Below are 15,075 nucleotides of genomic sequence, written 5' to 3' on the forward strand. Positions count from 1 at the left end.
TTTGATAGGTATGCTAATTAGTAAAACCTATAATGTTATACCCGATGTTGGGGGAGGGGAACAGAGAGACTCATAGATAGACTCGGCGGGGTGCAGTTCAATGCATATGACCTGGACGTGTACACCTAAGGATCCTTAAAATAAACACCAAGGTAAAATCCCTTTTCCCCTTCTAACCGTGTATGACTCTTGATTTTAAGACCAGGAACAGGCATCAATCCCTGCCCCGTCCCCATCCCTCCCACCCTTGCTTCCATGCCCCCCACCCTTGCTTCCATCCCCATCCCTGTCTCTGTTCCGTCCCCATCCATGTGCATATCCCCCACCGCTCATCCTTGCCTCCATCCCCACCCCAGTTCCCGTTCCCATCCCGCCACAACCTACAACTCCTTCCCGCCCCCACCCCTGTCACTGTTCCCGTCTTCGTTCCCTTTCTTGTCCCTATTCTACTCCCGTCCTCCGGTACCGCCCAGGGTTTTCCCGGAAAGCAGCGGCGGAGCCGAAAAACAGAAGTCTGTGAGTCAGTGGCACGGCGCGATTCGTTGCCGCCGCTGCATCCCGAGCTGCATCCTGAGCCGCATCCCGATGAGCCGCCGCGTCCTCTCCGTTGTCGCCCTGCCTGTAGTGGTGTCCGTGGCCGCGGTGGCGGAGGGCTTCCAGGTGGGAGTTCCTGCTGGGATACACGCGCGGGAAACTCGGCTCCGGGAAAGTCTGCGTCGGAGCACGCCTGGGGGTCCCGGTGTTCGGGGAGGGACACGAGTGGGAGACTCACCGGAGGGGTGGAATGTGATCTGGGAGCTGTAGCGCTTGTTAGGGATGGGACACGTGTGGAAGACCCTTCTGCGGGGGGGGATACTCGGCAACAGGAGGATCCCCTGCTCCAGAGGGTATCCAGACGGGACCTCCAGCCGAGGCAGGTAAGGGAAGAGATGCTCCAGGGCTGTCCGTGTGCCTGGGAGGGATGTGTGTGGGGATTCTTTCCCTGGTGCAGGGGGCATGCATTTGGAAATCCTCCACTTCCCTCGTGGAGACTTGGAGGGAATTGGGGCGGGGGAAGCATGGGGACCCTGCCGCAGGGGGTGACTTGCCCCTGTCTCGGACGGCGCGGTGTGGGAGAGAACAGGCAGTGCTTGGAACTCCAGCCAGAGCCTTGCAGGTGGGATGTGCAGGGCTCTGGCTGAGACTGAGCCCACCGTGGACCTGAGGTCTGTGCCCATCCCAGTGGGCTTCCCTGTCGTGCCATATGTATGCTGAGCACAGCACAGGTCCCCACAAACACGGGCAGATGTGCCCTGGACTCACATAGCTCACCTGCCAGGGCTACAGCAGGGGTCCCGCCCAGGTTCCTGCCTGTCCAGGGCTCTCACCTTTTGCTTTTCCTCTTGACATCCCCCCTTTGCTTGGCTTACCCCAGCTTTTGGCCCTCTTGACATGGTGGAGATAGCAGCAACTTTATAAATCATGTATTTTAAAAATGAATGCTAGAGCACCCACAGGACTCCAGCAACACTCTGCAGTGCCACCATCCAGTGCCTGACCTGTGTTTTCATTCTCTTCCAAACTCTTCTGCCAGAGAGGTGATCACCCTGAGAAGAAAAAGGCCAGCGAGAAAGAGGAAAAGGCAACCACAAGCAAGTGTTCACCGAGCTACCCGTGGAAAAGCACAAGGAATATCGAGGTGAGTGCCAGCACCCTGTGGGCACTGGGGGCTGTGGGCAGGGGGCTCAGCCTGTACGAGGTGAGTGCCAGCACCCTGTGGGCACTGGGGGCTGTGGGCAGGGGGCTCAGCCTGTAAGGGCTGTGTACAGGCAGCCCCCAGGGACACGGCTGCTCATCCCCAGCCGTGCAACCTGACTGGCTGGTGGAAGAATGATCTGGGCTCCAAAATGCATGTATCCAACGTTGGCAACGATGGAACCTTCTTTGGGATGTACCACACCGCCGTGTCAAGCGCCAAGAATCCCATCCAGCCATCCCCACTGGTTGGCTCCCAGCACCTGGGTGAGAAGGGACAGCACACCTTTGGCTTCACGGTCAACTGGAAGGAGTTCTCAGGTCTGTAGCTGCATGACAGCTGTTGTTGGATGGGGTAGTGGGATGGAGAGGGGAGCTCAAGTCCCAGTGCCCATCCCAATCCCTCTGTTCTCTCTCCTGTCCCCTGTCTCTCCTTCCTTGATCTCTCCCCCCTCTGGATGGTGTCAGCAGACAGCAGGACACCTCCCAAAACAATGTTTGAGTAAGGCAGCACAGGGGCTTGCTTTGACAACATCTGTGGTACACAAAATTTCCCTGCAAATACAAGGATCCACGCGGGCTCCATGAGCATTAAACCCATGGATGCTTGTGAAGCTCCAAAATCAGTTGGGGTCCTGTTGGGATGCTAACAGCCACCACTGCTTTAGACTCTACAGCTGTCTTTGTGGGCCAATGCTTCAATGGGGCTGATGGGAAGGAGGTCCTGCACACCTCCTGGCTGCTGCGGGAGAAAGTCGACTCAGAGACAGATGACTGGAAAGCCACCAGGTGAGCCAAGGTACCCCCAATCCATCTGGTATCCCTACCCTGCTGGGCACCAATGAGCTACTGCTTCCCCACAGGACTGGCCGCAATACCTTCACTCGAATGAGCTGAAAGGGGGGAGAAGCATCTTGTTCTAGCCACACTTGGGAGACAGTAGTCCCTTCAGCAGGATCAGTAGGTACCAGCATGTCCTGATGTTACCAGCTCTGGAGGTAACACCAAATAAATTAAAGAACAAAGAACACCAAATAAATTAAAGATATTTAAACACAACCTTGTGCAGTCTGTGGATATGTCCTGGAAAATCTGGGCTAAAACATGGTGGTGGGTGGGTGTGAAATGAAACCCTCATTCCGTTATTCTGGGAAGAGACTGGTCCTAAGGAAGCCCCTTTTCCGGACCAAACAGGATGGTGCATCCCCAGAGTAACCCTCTGACTCTTAGTGTGACCAGCAGTCCCTCTTTCCTGTTGAAAGTCAGAGAGGGTAGGCTGGGGAACTCTTCTGCATCCCAAAAACCTGGCTGGGGGGCCCCTGGCTCTGACACTGCCCTCAAGCAGGCAGGTGACTGGTCTCAGCTGTGTCCACACTCCTGAAAAGTGCCAAAGGCTGCTCTGTACCAGCCACACAGGGACAGTAGCTGCAGTACATCCAGCCCCAAATTCTTCCTAGGAAACATGTGATTTACTGGAAAAGCCACGACCAGCAAATTCAGCCTCAAATCTCTGCGCAGTGGATTATGTGACTGATCGAAACAGGCAGTGCCTGTGCTGACTTAGGCACTCTTCCAAGACAAAGCAAATGATTTCCAGGAAATCAGCTCTGGGTCTGAATCTGAACTTAGATCCTGTGTCTCTCATTCTCAAAATAACCTGGGACAGTGCTGCATGCCCTGAGCATACTGCCTGGGATTTGACAAACTTAAAAATAGAACTGAGCTGCTGGGGCTGCCACTTCCCACTGCTCCCCTGGTTTTTGTGCCGTGAATGCTGCGTGTGGGAGAGCTTTACTAACAGCACCTGTGGCTTTAGTAAGTTTGCCTGCTCTGCGTTTTCATCTGCCTTGTTGCACACTTGCATGTGGTTTGCTTCTCATGTCTTTCTCCTTGGGGTTCATCTTCCTCTTCTAAAGCGGTGCTGCTGTTCCCTTCTCAGTGCCTTGCTGGCATTTCTCCAGCTTTTTTCAGTTCCCTTACAGCCTTTCTGACCAGAAAGCCTTTACACCAGCTCTCTGCTATGCATGTATGTATCCACACAACTTTTGCATGCTTTTAGAGGAGGCTAAGAATTGGGAAAGTGAGGGGCAGAGGGACCACTGGACTCTGCTCTCACCTGAAGCATGTCCAGCTCAGCATTGAGGCACCTGCTAAGCCTTCAGCCTCACTGCATGCATCCTCTAGACCTTGTTATTGCCTTCATGCCAACATTTCCCCCCGGTAGAGCTCTCCAGAGGTTGTGCAGCATTCCCAGGGTGCTTCAGCAAGGCATCGATGCTAATCTCAACTGGAGCATCCTGCAAACCCCGGCAGGCAGACACCATGCTGGTGAGAGGTGTGGTGGGCATGAGCTGGCAGAGCTGTTTGCAAGGCCAGTCCCTTTATGAGCACACCCAGCTAGGCTGCAACACATCCCTGGCACCCCTTAGATATGGGGTGACAGGACGTAGGACATGGTGTGCCAGAGGTGCCTCCAGGCATCTGGGAGTGGCTAAAGGTAGGGATGTTTCCTCATGCACATTCAGCATCCATCAGATCTGGGTTTTATCCAGCTGCAAAACTGCTCACGGTGCTGGTCTGCAAACCCAGCACCATTTGTTTTCATCTAGCACGGCCTCATCAGCAAGGCAAACGTGAGCAGGGCTTCTCCTTCAGCCTTGCTGCAGACTCTGAGAGGAAAACCCACTGTTTCTGCTGCCTGACAAGCCTTGGTCAAGGTCATTCACACACTGTGGATGCCTCCAGGGGCAGGGGGAGCTGGCAGAAGCAGGAGGCACCTGCAATCACACGGACATGTCTGTGTGGCACAGGTGCTCGTGCACACAGTGTATCAGTTAAATAAAAACGCCGAAAAATTAATTTATGAGGATCTTGGCATGGGGTGATGCTTGCATAAGGATCAAATCCCTTCAAGCAGATAGTCACTGTTAGAATGGAGAAGGAGTTTGCACGGCAGGGGCCACCCGGCACTTCCATGTCTTGACCACATGTGGAAAACTGTCCCACACAACCGTTTCTGCGGGGACTGCTCCTGTCGACCGTTTACAGATGTCTCAACACTGAACATCGTGGTGCCCAACATCTCTCTCAGTGCAGCTGCTGATCCACCCAAGCAGATGGAGGCAGGGAGTTCCCAGGTCACTCGTGGGACTCCATGGCTGGTGGGTTTGGGTGTGTGCCCAGGCAAAACCCAGTACCATGCCACTCTGCAAAGATGACAAAAGAGGAAATTTGATTTTCAAGCCATAACTTCACTGATGAGTGAGGACACATAGCTCCCATCCCCTCCACCGTTTCTGCGCGGTCCTCTGGTCAGGACCACACATTGCACTCTGCTCTTCTGCCTCTCTCCATGGCCCTGTTCTAGCTGCAGCCTTGACAAGCACAGACTGACATCCTGAGAGACTGGAGGAGCTCCTTAGTTACATTCTCAGGCGTTCCTTGGGCTGGTTCAGAACCAGGGCACCCTCCCAGACGTGTTCTGCTTCCCCATCCTACTGCTGAGCTCATCACATTTGTCAGTAAAACCCCTTGTGTGGATGAGGGACCTGCATCTCGTCCAGCTTGCCCTACATGGCTCAGAGGATTACTCACTCCTGCCACTCTGCCCCACCCAGGCTGTGCTGTGGCACCCGTGCTGAGTCCCCTCCACTGCACTCCATCCTGACCGGGCACTGGGTCACTGACCTGGGCTCCAGTGTGACCATCTTGGCTGTGAACAGAAAAGGCAACCTCACTGGCTGCTACCAGATGCCATGAATGAGATGTGGGTGTCACTGCTGCAGGTGACACATTTGATGACCCACCTTTGGGCTTTTCAGGGGCTTCTCCTTTCCCAGTCTCCCTCCCTCTTGTATCCTCAGAGCTCCTCTGGTCTCCACTGACATGTGCTTGGAGTATTCCTGCCCTTCCTCTGGTGTCCAGCTCAGCTGGACTCATACCACCATGCCCTGCATATCCCACACCTGCTCAAGGTCCCAGCAGGACAGGAGGCTGGGGAGTGAAACATCACTGACCCACAAGCAGCCTTTCCCACTGACAAACTGGCTGCCTAGTAGGGACAGCCCCATCTCAGCACCATCTCATCCCATCCCTTCACAGACTGCAGACTTCATCACCGCCTCCTCAGGCCAATGCTTCAGAGATGACAGGAAGGAGATACTGAAGACCACATGGATCATGCAAGATGAGGCTGACATGCTCGAGGATGACTGGAAAGTCAGTGGGTGGGCTGCAGGGCGCTTGTCCATCCTTGCTTTGTACTGCGGCTGCACCTGTGGGTGGTGCATGGAGTCCATGGGGGAGTGCTGAGCCCTGGGTGCTGGGAGCCAGCTGGGCAGCAAGCAAAGACAAGGGGTGTCAAGATCCCAAAGGCTTTTGGAGCAAGTCCCCAGGATGAGAGTTGAATACATCTCTGTAATTTTTTTATTAAAAACAAAGGGCAATTTGAACACTGGATCCTGCTCCCTGAGGAAGAGGAGAGTGGGTTTCCTTGTCTTCAGGCCCAGGAAAGATGAGAAGGATTGTCAAAGCATATCTCATCCCTTGTGCTTGGGCAGCCCATGATCCGGACACAGCCAGATGCCACCTCTGTCTTCCCCTGCAGCATTGGCAGTGACACGTTCACCTGGTTAGGGCAATGTCTTAGAGGATGTGTCTGTGCCAAGTCCCTGGGCCAATGCCAGGCAGTCTGAGCACCCCCATTACAGTCTTGCACCATCAGGAGCCCCTTGGGAAGGGTCGGACAGGGCCCTGCCCAGCCTCAAAGCATCATGCACGTGGCAAGGTCTAGGGAGGCACCGGGCACAGGACATACCCTCCCACAGGGACAAGCAAATTTTAATATCTACATATCTTCCAGGAAAGCCCTTCTGCACTTGGAAAAATTATTGATTCAACAGTTCCTACTACAGCGACAGTCTTAGGTCCCAAACCCAAGGAAAGCCCAGCACAGCCAGGACGAAAAACAGTTTAGAAAGAGCAGCAGACTCTTACAGTGCAGGAGGGGACGGTCACAAGGGTGAGTGAGCCCCTGCTGGCAGACACATGGTGATGTCAGTACAGCGGAGCAGAGCTGGCCGGACTGCTCTTGCTGCAGCCTTTAGGTGCAGTATTTAGGTGCCAGCACTGGGTCGGTGGCAGTGGGACAGTGTCAGGCCGTGCCCGCCCCCAGGGCTCCGGCACTGAGCGAGGAACGGGTCGGCAGAGCCTCTTGGACAGTGGATGTGTAAATATCCCCGCATCCCCACCTCCGTGCACAGCCGTGCTCACCGCTGCGTTCCTCCAGCGCTGCCCAGGTCACGCAGACCCCCTCAGCTCCCCTGACCTGGGCACGCTGACATCAGGACACTCACGCCACAGCTGCCAGCCGTCATGGCTCCGGTTACAGCCCTATAAAGGGGTTTGGGATGCAGGGCAGGGAGGGAGCTGAGCCGGGCATCGCACAGCCCCGCAGCCATGGGGAGCGGCGCTTTCATCCTGGTCCTCGCCGTGGCCCTGGCAGAGAGTATTGCTCCTGCAGAGAGGAAGGTACGGGGATGGGTGACAATGAGAGCATGGCAGACATGGCACTGGGATGCAGGAGTTCTCTCTTAAATGCCATTTTAGGCTTAGACAAGCAGGAGAGCTCTTCAAGCTCCAAGTCCAGGCAGAGGGCAAGGTATCCCTGGATCACCCTCAGCCACCTGGTACCACCTCCAGAAAGATTTGTTCCCACGAGGGAGCCATGCACAGGGCATTCCGTCCCTCGGGGTTTGTGCCTGGGAGCACCATGCGTGTGGCACCCCCTCCCATGGAGTCTGTGTCTGGACATATCGTGCATGCCGCAGGGCTGGGACATTCTGGCCTTGCTCCACCATCCTCTCAGCAGCCAGCAGCACTCTGGGGCAGCATTTCCCCAGACTGGGATTAGGGATAGCCATGTCCTGCACTCACAGCAGGGCTTGTGGCTCCTGGTGTGGGGCAGCAGCAGGGATAGGGTCCCTCTGTGTGTGGGGACAGACAGAATGTGGCTGTATTCCTTCAGTGCCAGCTTAACGGACTGTGGAGGAATGACCAGGGCTCACTGATGGAGATTTCGGCGTTGAGGGACAACGGGGACTTCGAGGGACAATACCTCACACGAGTCACCCTCTCTGGGAGCTGTGCCCAAATCTCCCCCCTGAAGGGCATTCAGCAGCAGCTTGGAGAGGAGGGCTGGTCCACCTTTGCCTTCACTGTGCGCTGGGACAAGTTCTCCAGTAAGTGCTGGGACACCTGGGGATGGCATGGCAGGGGCAGTGGGAGCCACACATGCAGACAGTGGCAATTTTCTTTTGCCAGGAATTCAGCTGGGTGCTGCTTTGGTGCAGCTAAGCAGCAACACCTGCAGGATGTGGGGCTAAGGAGTAATGCTGGGCTTGGACAGGGCAGCCCCTCCTCACCCAACATCTTTGGGGTGACCACAGTGGGTTCAGACCCTGTTAGCGCAAGTGGGATGTGGTGCTACAGATCCTGCCTTGTCCAAGGGAGCTATAAAGAAGGGCAGGATCCCCCAGCATGGGTTTGGCAGTTGTGTGGCCATTGGAGCAGGAACACAGCTGTGTCTGGGAGGGCAGCGGGGAATGGCAGCCAGTTTCCCCATGGATCTCCCAATAAGTGCTTCCTCCCAGATGCCACCACCGCCTTCGTGGGGCAATGCTTTGTGGATGCAGGTGGAAAGGAGACGCTGACCACCATGTGGCTGCTGCGTGAAGCTGTCAGATCCCTTGAGGAGGACTGGAAAGCCACGAGGTAGTGGTGGGATATGGGGGACACTAATCCCACGGAGGTGTCCTCACTTGAGGAAAATTGGGGTGCATTTAGGGACACCCCATCACTGCTGTGAGCACTAGCAGCTCTGAGTGGGCAGTGTCTGTGGGTCATCCCACAGGAACTCTCAAATTCTCACAGGGTGGGCAGAAATGTCTTCACACGCAAACGCACCACAAAAGGAAAGATCCTGCCGAGTTTGTCCCCTCCCTGTGAAGATGTGTCTTCGTCAGCCCTATGATGAACCTGACCCCTCAACAAGGCAAGAAAAACCTGCCTCCCAAATGAGAATAAAATTTAAAAATCATCAGCTGTGGTTGCCTTTTTTTAAAGTCTGTCCCTGCTACCCCTTCTGTCCCCGCTACCCCTTCTGTCCCCAAAGATACCCCTGCTCAGGTGAGGTCTCACCACTGCCCTTCCCCAGGGACGTCTGCATGTCTCCCTGATCCCACCCACCCGCCTTCCTGGGCTCATTTCCCATCTCATCTAAACCCAAACTTCCACCCTGTGTCATCATTTCCTGCCTGCCTGATGGTGGCAGAACTGGCACCAGCATCCTGAATCCAGCTCACTTCCTTGTAGTGACTTCACATCCAGTCCCACCAGAACCCTTCCAGTACTGGGACTCCATGCTCTATAGAGTTGGGCAATGGAGGCAACCATCAGTAGATTTGAGATGTTGATTAAGCACTTCCTTTGTGCTGTCCAGCAGCCCAAGTAAATGTGCATAAGTTAAAGCCCCCATCCCATCCCATCCCATCCCATCCCATCCCATCCCATCCCATCCCATCCCATCCCATCCCATCCCATCCCATCCCATCCTTTACCATCCCCTGGGTTACACTCGGGATTTTCCCCTTCTCTGCCATGAATTTTGGCAGTGCCACTCTATTGGCCTCTGTGGACACCTGCCAGACTTAGCCAACTCTTTTGACACAAAGCTTTTGGCAGGTCTGTGGGTGAAGAGGAAGCCTCTTGTGGAAGTGTTACAAAAATATCCCAGCCCGAGGGATAACAGCACCGTGGCCACACAGTCCATCAAGCCTGGCCCACCTCTAGCAAAGGTGCAGCACGGTGCCATGAAGTGGAGGGATGCCTGCCACCACCCTGGGATCTCTAACAAGGTGGCTTGTCCCTGCCAAACAGCACAGAAAGGCAGGAGCTGGTGTCAGGCCAAAAGAACAGACTGTGGCATCCAGGATGAGAGCAAGAGGATCCCCAGGAGAATTTTTTTGAGCCCCTGTGATAGGCCATGAGTTTGGGACTGGAAAATGACAACAAGGAGGAGGGATGTGTTAGGAGAGAAGTGTTTTCTGCTCGGCCCAGCTTTTGAGGCTACCTAGATGAGAGAGAGATGTGCTGAGCATAGGGTGCCAGGGCTAGCAGTCGTCACTAGGAAGTACCACCCCAAAGGGACACTCCCCTGCCCCCAATTTGCACACTGCAGCCCTCCCAACATCACCTGCCCCAAACACAGCTTGTGTTGGAAACAGCAGGTGTTGATTCAGCTGAATCCCACCAGAATTTTCAGCAGCCACAGCCATATGCCTGCTCCAGGCATCACAGCAAAGGCATGGCTCAGGAGCACAGGGACACAAAATGCCCACTGCATTTTGTACATCAGAGGTCCTTTAGGGCAGAAAATACAAGGAAGAAGTGTGAATACAGTGCTGGTTATCGTGCTCTGTGTGTTTAGCAAACACACTTGCTGGGACCTCAGTAATGCTGCTGCAGTTACTTCTTCCTCTAACTCTCATAAAAGCAAAAGCCTCAAAATCAGCAGCCGATACCCAGAAGAGGCTGGAGAAATGTTTTTGCTTCTGAAATGAGTGAGCCTTCCCTCTCATGCAGCACTTCAGGATGCTGGTCTAGCAGTGGCACCAGCAAAGACGGGAGGGGGTGAATGTTGAAATAGGTGGTAATTTCCAGCCTTCGTGCATGGGAGGCAGATTCCCAAAGAAGGTATTGATTTCCAGGCTACTACAAGGCCTTATAAAAAGCTTGTACTCCCATCCCTCTGCACAGCCGTGTTTATGGCTCTGTTCCTTCAGCGCTGACCAGGTCATGCAGACCTTCTCACCTCCCTTGCCTGTCCCGGGCACCCTGACATCAAGCCATTCATCTCACAGCTGCCATCCCGGTGCTGGTGGGGCTCCAGTTACAGCCCTATAAAGGGGGGCGGGCTGCAGGGCTGGGGGAGCTCTTAGCAGCCTTGCAGCCATGGGGAGAACTGCTTTTGCCCTGGTCCTCGCCCTTGCCCTGGCAGTGTGTGTTTCCCCCGTGGAGAGGAAGGTATGGGGAGAGATGACAGTGGGGATGTGGTGCTGACACCCTGCTAGACCCCAGATTCTGCTGCTGGGGCATCATAACTCAACAGGGAGCCAGGGCTGGGCTGCTGTAACTGGTGGGAACAGCACTGTGCGGTGCTGATGGAAGCTGTGACAAGGTTGGGAGGAAGGGACTGCTCCTGCAAGGACGCTTTTCATTCTGGGAAATCATTCAGAGGAAGGCAAACAGTGCCATACCACAGATAGCTCCTGTTTTCATCCCTAGAGTGTAGGAAAAGCAGCACACCTGCTGCTTTAGCATGGGGGGACCCACTCCCTCTTGGGTGGGTGGAACTGTCCTGGACAGCGGCTGAGCTGAAGGCAATCGGTGCTCAGGCACTACGCTCGCACTGAGGTGGCAATGCCAGTGGCTCATCAGGTCCGTGGCACACCACTCAGTGCTGCAGACATCTCTGGGCAGAGCCAGGGTGAAGGGGTGGGAGCAGGAGGCCCCCCTCCCTGCCTGGGCACTCCAACCCACAGCACTGGCCTTGCAGTGTCTTCTCTCCGGGTCGTGGCGGAGTGACACCGGCTGCCGGATGGTTGTGTCCACCCTGGACAAGGACAACAGATTCTCCGGTTTTTACCTGCCGGGACCTGCTGCTGGCCACGTGGAACTCCTCACCTCACCACTGGAGGGCTCCCAGCAAGACATACGGCTGGTCCCACAACCCACCTTCTACTTCACCGTGAACTGGCGGCTCCGAGGTAGGCAGCAGGGGCCATCCTCGTGTAGCAAGGATGCCAGCAGGACACAGGGTGACCTTGTGCCTCACTGCCTGACTCACATCACCTTAAACCCTTCCAGACTCAGAGGCTGCCCGGACAACTGTCTTCCTGGGCCAGTGCTATGTAGACACCAACAGGGAGGAGACCCTGCATGCCCTGTGGCTCCTACGAGAGGTGGCTGACAGTCCTGATGAGGACTGGAAAGCCACACGGTGAGTGCTGGGTCCCAGCCACTGCACTGCCAGGGTCTCCTGCATCTCAGGCTGGAGAAGGGAGAAATCCCACGGGGTGAAGCATGGGAGGACCGTGAGGGTGAAATGGATTTGTCACCAGTGGTGTGCACAGGCTAAGGAACATCCATGTAACATGGTCCACTCCTGCATGACAGATGTGCCTCAGCGTGGGGGATCCCAGGATGGGGTCTGGCCAAAGGGGGCCCCCCTCCAGGACCATCTTTTCACTCTCCACAGCAGGGAGAGAGGAGGAAAAGATGCCAGCACCTGGCACAGCCTCTGCTGCAGGCTGTTGGAACCTGTAGTACCCCAGTCAACCACACAATGCCCCCCTTGGGTTTCCCTCTGTACCCTCCACAGCATACATGATCCCATCGGATTTGGTGTTTTCTGCAGGATTGGCACCAGCATCTTCACACGGATCAAATAACAGCAAGTGGGGAAATCCAGCAGGCTCAGGACGGCCGGGAGTCAGCGCTTCCCTGGACGGGCTCTGCCCGCACCGACATGCCGCACTTACGCAGCTCTCAGGCCCAGAGATTCATGCTTTCTTAGGCAAGCTCACCAGATGCAAAATAAAGGTTTTCTGTGGGTCTGCAGGGTTTGGCTCTGTTTTCTGCCCTGACTCAAACTCGTGGGGTTTGTCTCATGCAGCAGCCACCCTCCCACAGGGAGGCTTCATGCTGCAATGCTGAGGGCAGCAGCGTCCCTGGGGATGGGGGCTGTCCCGGCTCCCCTCCCTGGCAGGGTGCAGCAGTACTGTGCTTGCAAAGCTGATGCCGTGCTGTGGCTAACATGGCCCTAGGGGTCACTCCCAGATGTCCCTAGAGATGGGGGACAAGCCGGGCTGTGGCCAGAGAGAAGGAAAAGGCACAGCCCCAGTGTGCTGCCACGGCCAGTAGTGCGGAGCCCTCCTCATGTGAGCGGAGCAGAGGAAGCTCTCGGGCGCCCAAACGCAAATGACTCTGGCAGAGCTGTCAGCCTCCGGTTCCCAGCCCCGGCGGATGTGCAGTGGTGGCCAGCTGCCAGCCTTTCCCCAGGCCTGGGGAAAGCTCCCAAATGCTCCTCCCCCAAGAGTCCTTTCTGCACGGCTGTGTCCCCTTAGTAATCCATGGGGGTGTGTCTCCAGCCAAGACCCTGATGTCCACACAAGCCAGGGAAAGAGAAGAGGGGAAGGCCACATCTGGCACTGGCTGGACTGTTAGGCATCACAGCTCGACCTCTCTGCTTTCTGCCTTAGACACTTTGCCAAAATGGTCCCAACATGACCCTTGGGGGTTCAGCAGGCCCAGGGCCAAGGTGCCCAGCTGTGAGAGCTGGAAGGAGGCAGTGGCTCCATCACTGTATTTCCATCGCTTTTTAAACCAGTTTTCAGAATTCTGTTAGTTTTTCTGTTTCCACCACTATCCAGCAGCTGGTGCTAGTGGATAAAAATAGGATGATGACACAGGACTCTTCAAGAGGTGGATATATCTTGTTTCTGCTACTGACTGAATTTCCCATCTCTCTGAGAAACCCTAATTCATTTAAAAAAAAAAAAAGGAGAAACCTGATTCCTTTAAAGCCACGATCAGGAAGTGTTTTGCATTGGTTACATAGCCCAGGCCTTCCTTGGCAATAGAAGGCAAATTTCATTTATGCTCTCAACAAATTTCAGTACATCACTACCATAGAAAGGAGATGATACTCTGATACTCGAGGAGTCACTAGGCACAACTAATACTTTAGGAGTCACCAAGCAAAAAAGACTCTGTTTCCATCTGGCAACACCCATCTGGGACTTGCCAAGGACTGTGCAGGACATTTTGCCCTGAAAGGCTCGTGCTTCCAGTCTGCCAGCGCAATCCCACAAAGCTGATACAGGCACTTGCTGGGACACAAGGGAGATACAGGCTGACCTTGGGCATAACAGAGGGAGCACAATGGGGAAGGCAGGCAGGGACCATACTGTTGATCTAAGGCAGAGCGTGGGGCTGCATGTGAAAGCAGCAAAAATGCACACGCAGACCATACTCTGATCCCTGCAGCATGCCAGGAAAAAGAATGGGGATTTGCAGCAAAGAGGACAAGGAGGATGGCAGGAATAGCAGGTGGCTCCTGCTCCTCCACTTGATATAATAAAGTCCTCAGCCAAAGGACTCATTATGGGCACTTTTATCATCGCTGCCCCTTAACCCAAGGCGTGAGGTCCAGGCTGAGCTTCCTTCCTCTCCCCAGCTCAGAGCTGCTTGCTGTGGGACTGGCACGACAACACAGAAAGCAATGAAAAATAGCAGATCTGGGTCATTATGAGCTGGGCCATGGAGCAATCCTCCCCAAAACTCCCAACTCCTGGCTCCCTGCCTGCTCTCCCAGAGTTGTCTCCCTTCCTGACATCTGGCCAAGCCAGCCAGACTGCTACAAAGAGCAATACTGACCCCATCACACCCAAGGCAAACACCAGCTCACGTGGCTGCTCCCAACTTTGCTGGCAACACCACCATGTACTACCTCACATGGCTCATTCAATATTGATTAGTGCTGGGTCGGGGACACCATGTAACGTCTGTGACGCTACACACTCTGGCCTTGAACTGCAAAAAATGAAACTAAAGGGGGAACAGGGCATTTCACACACTGACCCTGAACTGCAAAAATGAAAGTGAAGTGGGAACAGGACATTACACACCTTGGTCTCAAACTGCAAAAAAATGACTCAAGTGGGGAGAGGCATTACCCACCCTGGCCTTGAACTGCAAAAAACTGAAGTGTAGACAGCGTCCTTGACCTTCCTGATGCCATGCACAGCATTTCCCTGAGGAAAAAAGTCCAGTGATTCCCTGGTGATGCTCAAGGGCTGTCAGCTCTGGCCAGGGTAGAGCTGTGACCTGGCCCTGTTGGGACCATGCTGCTACCTGTGCTGAGGCAGAGCTCCAGGGCAAGCCCCTCCTTGCTTGTCTCTCCTCGCAACACAACATTGTCTCATACCATGTTTGCTGCATGGGCTGCAAGCATGAAGCTTCCTGCACTCACTGCCTGGCTGAGCTGCCATGCCCCCAAACCCTACTCTGGGCTCTGCAGCCCAAGCTCAAGGTCTGCCAGTACCCCCCATGGACCCAGTGATCCCAACCAGACCCAGGGACAAGCCTGAATTCAGCAACCCTGAAGCAGGCAGGGCCCACCCGGTGGCTGTTGCAGCACCCTAGCTCTGCTCCATTTCCTGCGATTGTGCAGCTCCTCATTACAAAAGCAGCGGTGGGGGCTGACACCGGCTCCTCGCACTT

At 55.0% G+C, this 15,075-nt stretch overlaps 3 protein-coding genes across 3 annotated transcripts; all 3 read left to right on the top strand.

Moving 5' to 3' along the window:
- Window positions 1-499: 499 nt before the first annotated feature.
- On the top strand, window positions 500-2,771 carry LOC138103373 (avidin-like). Its single transcript, XM_069001624.1, has 5 exons — window positions 500-660; window positions 1,574-1,678; window positions 1,842-2,055; window positions 2,403-2,523; window positions 2,598-2,771. The coding sequence occupies exons 1-5, from the start codon at window positions 586-588 to the stop codon at window positions 2,629-2,631; spliced, it is 549 nt and encodes a 182-aa protein (XP_068857725.1). The 5' UTR covers window positions 500-585; the 3' UTR covers window positions 2,632-2,771.
- A 4,420-nt stretch (window positions 2,772-7,191) lies between these two features.
- On the top strand, window positions 7,192-8,795 carry LOC138103139 (avidin-like). The gene is made up of 4 exons (XM_069001181.1): window positions 7,192-7,263; window positions 7,760-7,973; window positions 8,385-8,505; window positions 8,665-8,795. Exons 1-4 carry the CDS (start codon window positions 7,192-7,194, stop codon window positions 8,762-8,764), a joined length of 507 nt encoding a protein of 168 aa, XP_068857282.1. The 3' UTR covers window positions 8,765-8,795.
- A 1,945-nt stretch (window positions 8,796-10,740) lies between these two features.
- LOC138103901 (avidin-like) lies at window positions 10,741-12,290 on the top strand. Its single transcript, XM_069002525.1, has 4 exons — window positions 10,741-10,815; window positions 11,348-11,558; window positions 11,659-11,791; window positions 12,209-12,290. The coding sequence occupies exons 1-4, from the start codon at window positions 10,744-10,746 to the stop codon at window positions 12,240-12,242; spliced, it is 450 nt and encodes a 149-aa protein (XP_068858626.1). The 5' UTR covers window positions 10,741-10,743; the 3' UTR covers window positions 12,243-12,290.
- The last annotated feature ends 2,785 nt before the right edge of the window (window positions 12,291-15,075 follow it).

This window comes from Aphelocoma coerulescens, assembly GCF_041296385.1.
Source record: "Aphelocoma coerulescens isolate FSJ_1873_10779 chromosome Z unlocalized genomic scaffold, UR_Acoe_1.0 ChrZ, whole genome shotgun sequence".
NCBI classification, from domain to species: Eukaryota; Metazoa; Chordata; class Aves; order Passeriformes; family Corvidae; genus Aphelocoma; species Aphelocoma coerulescens.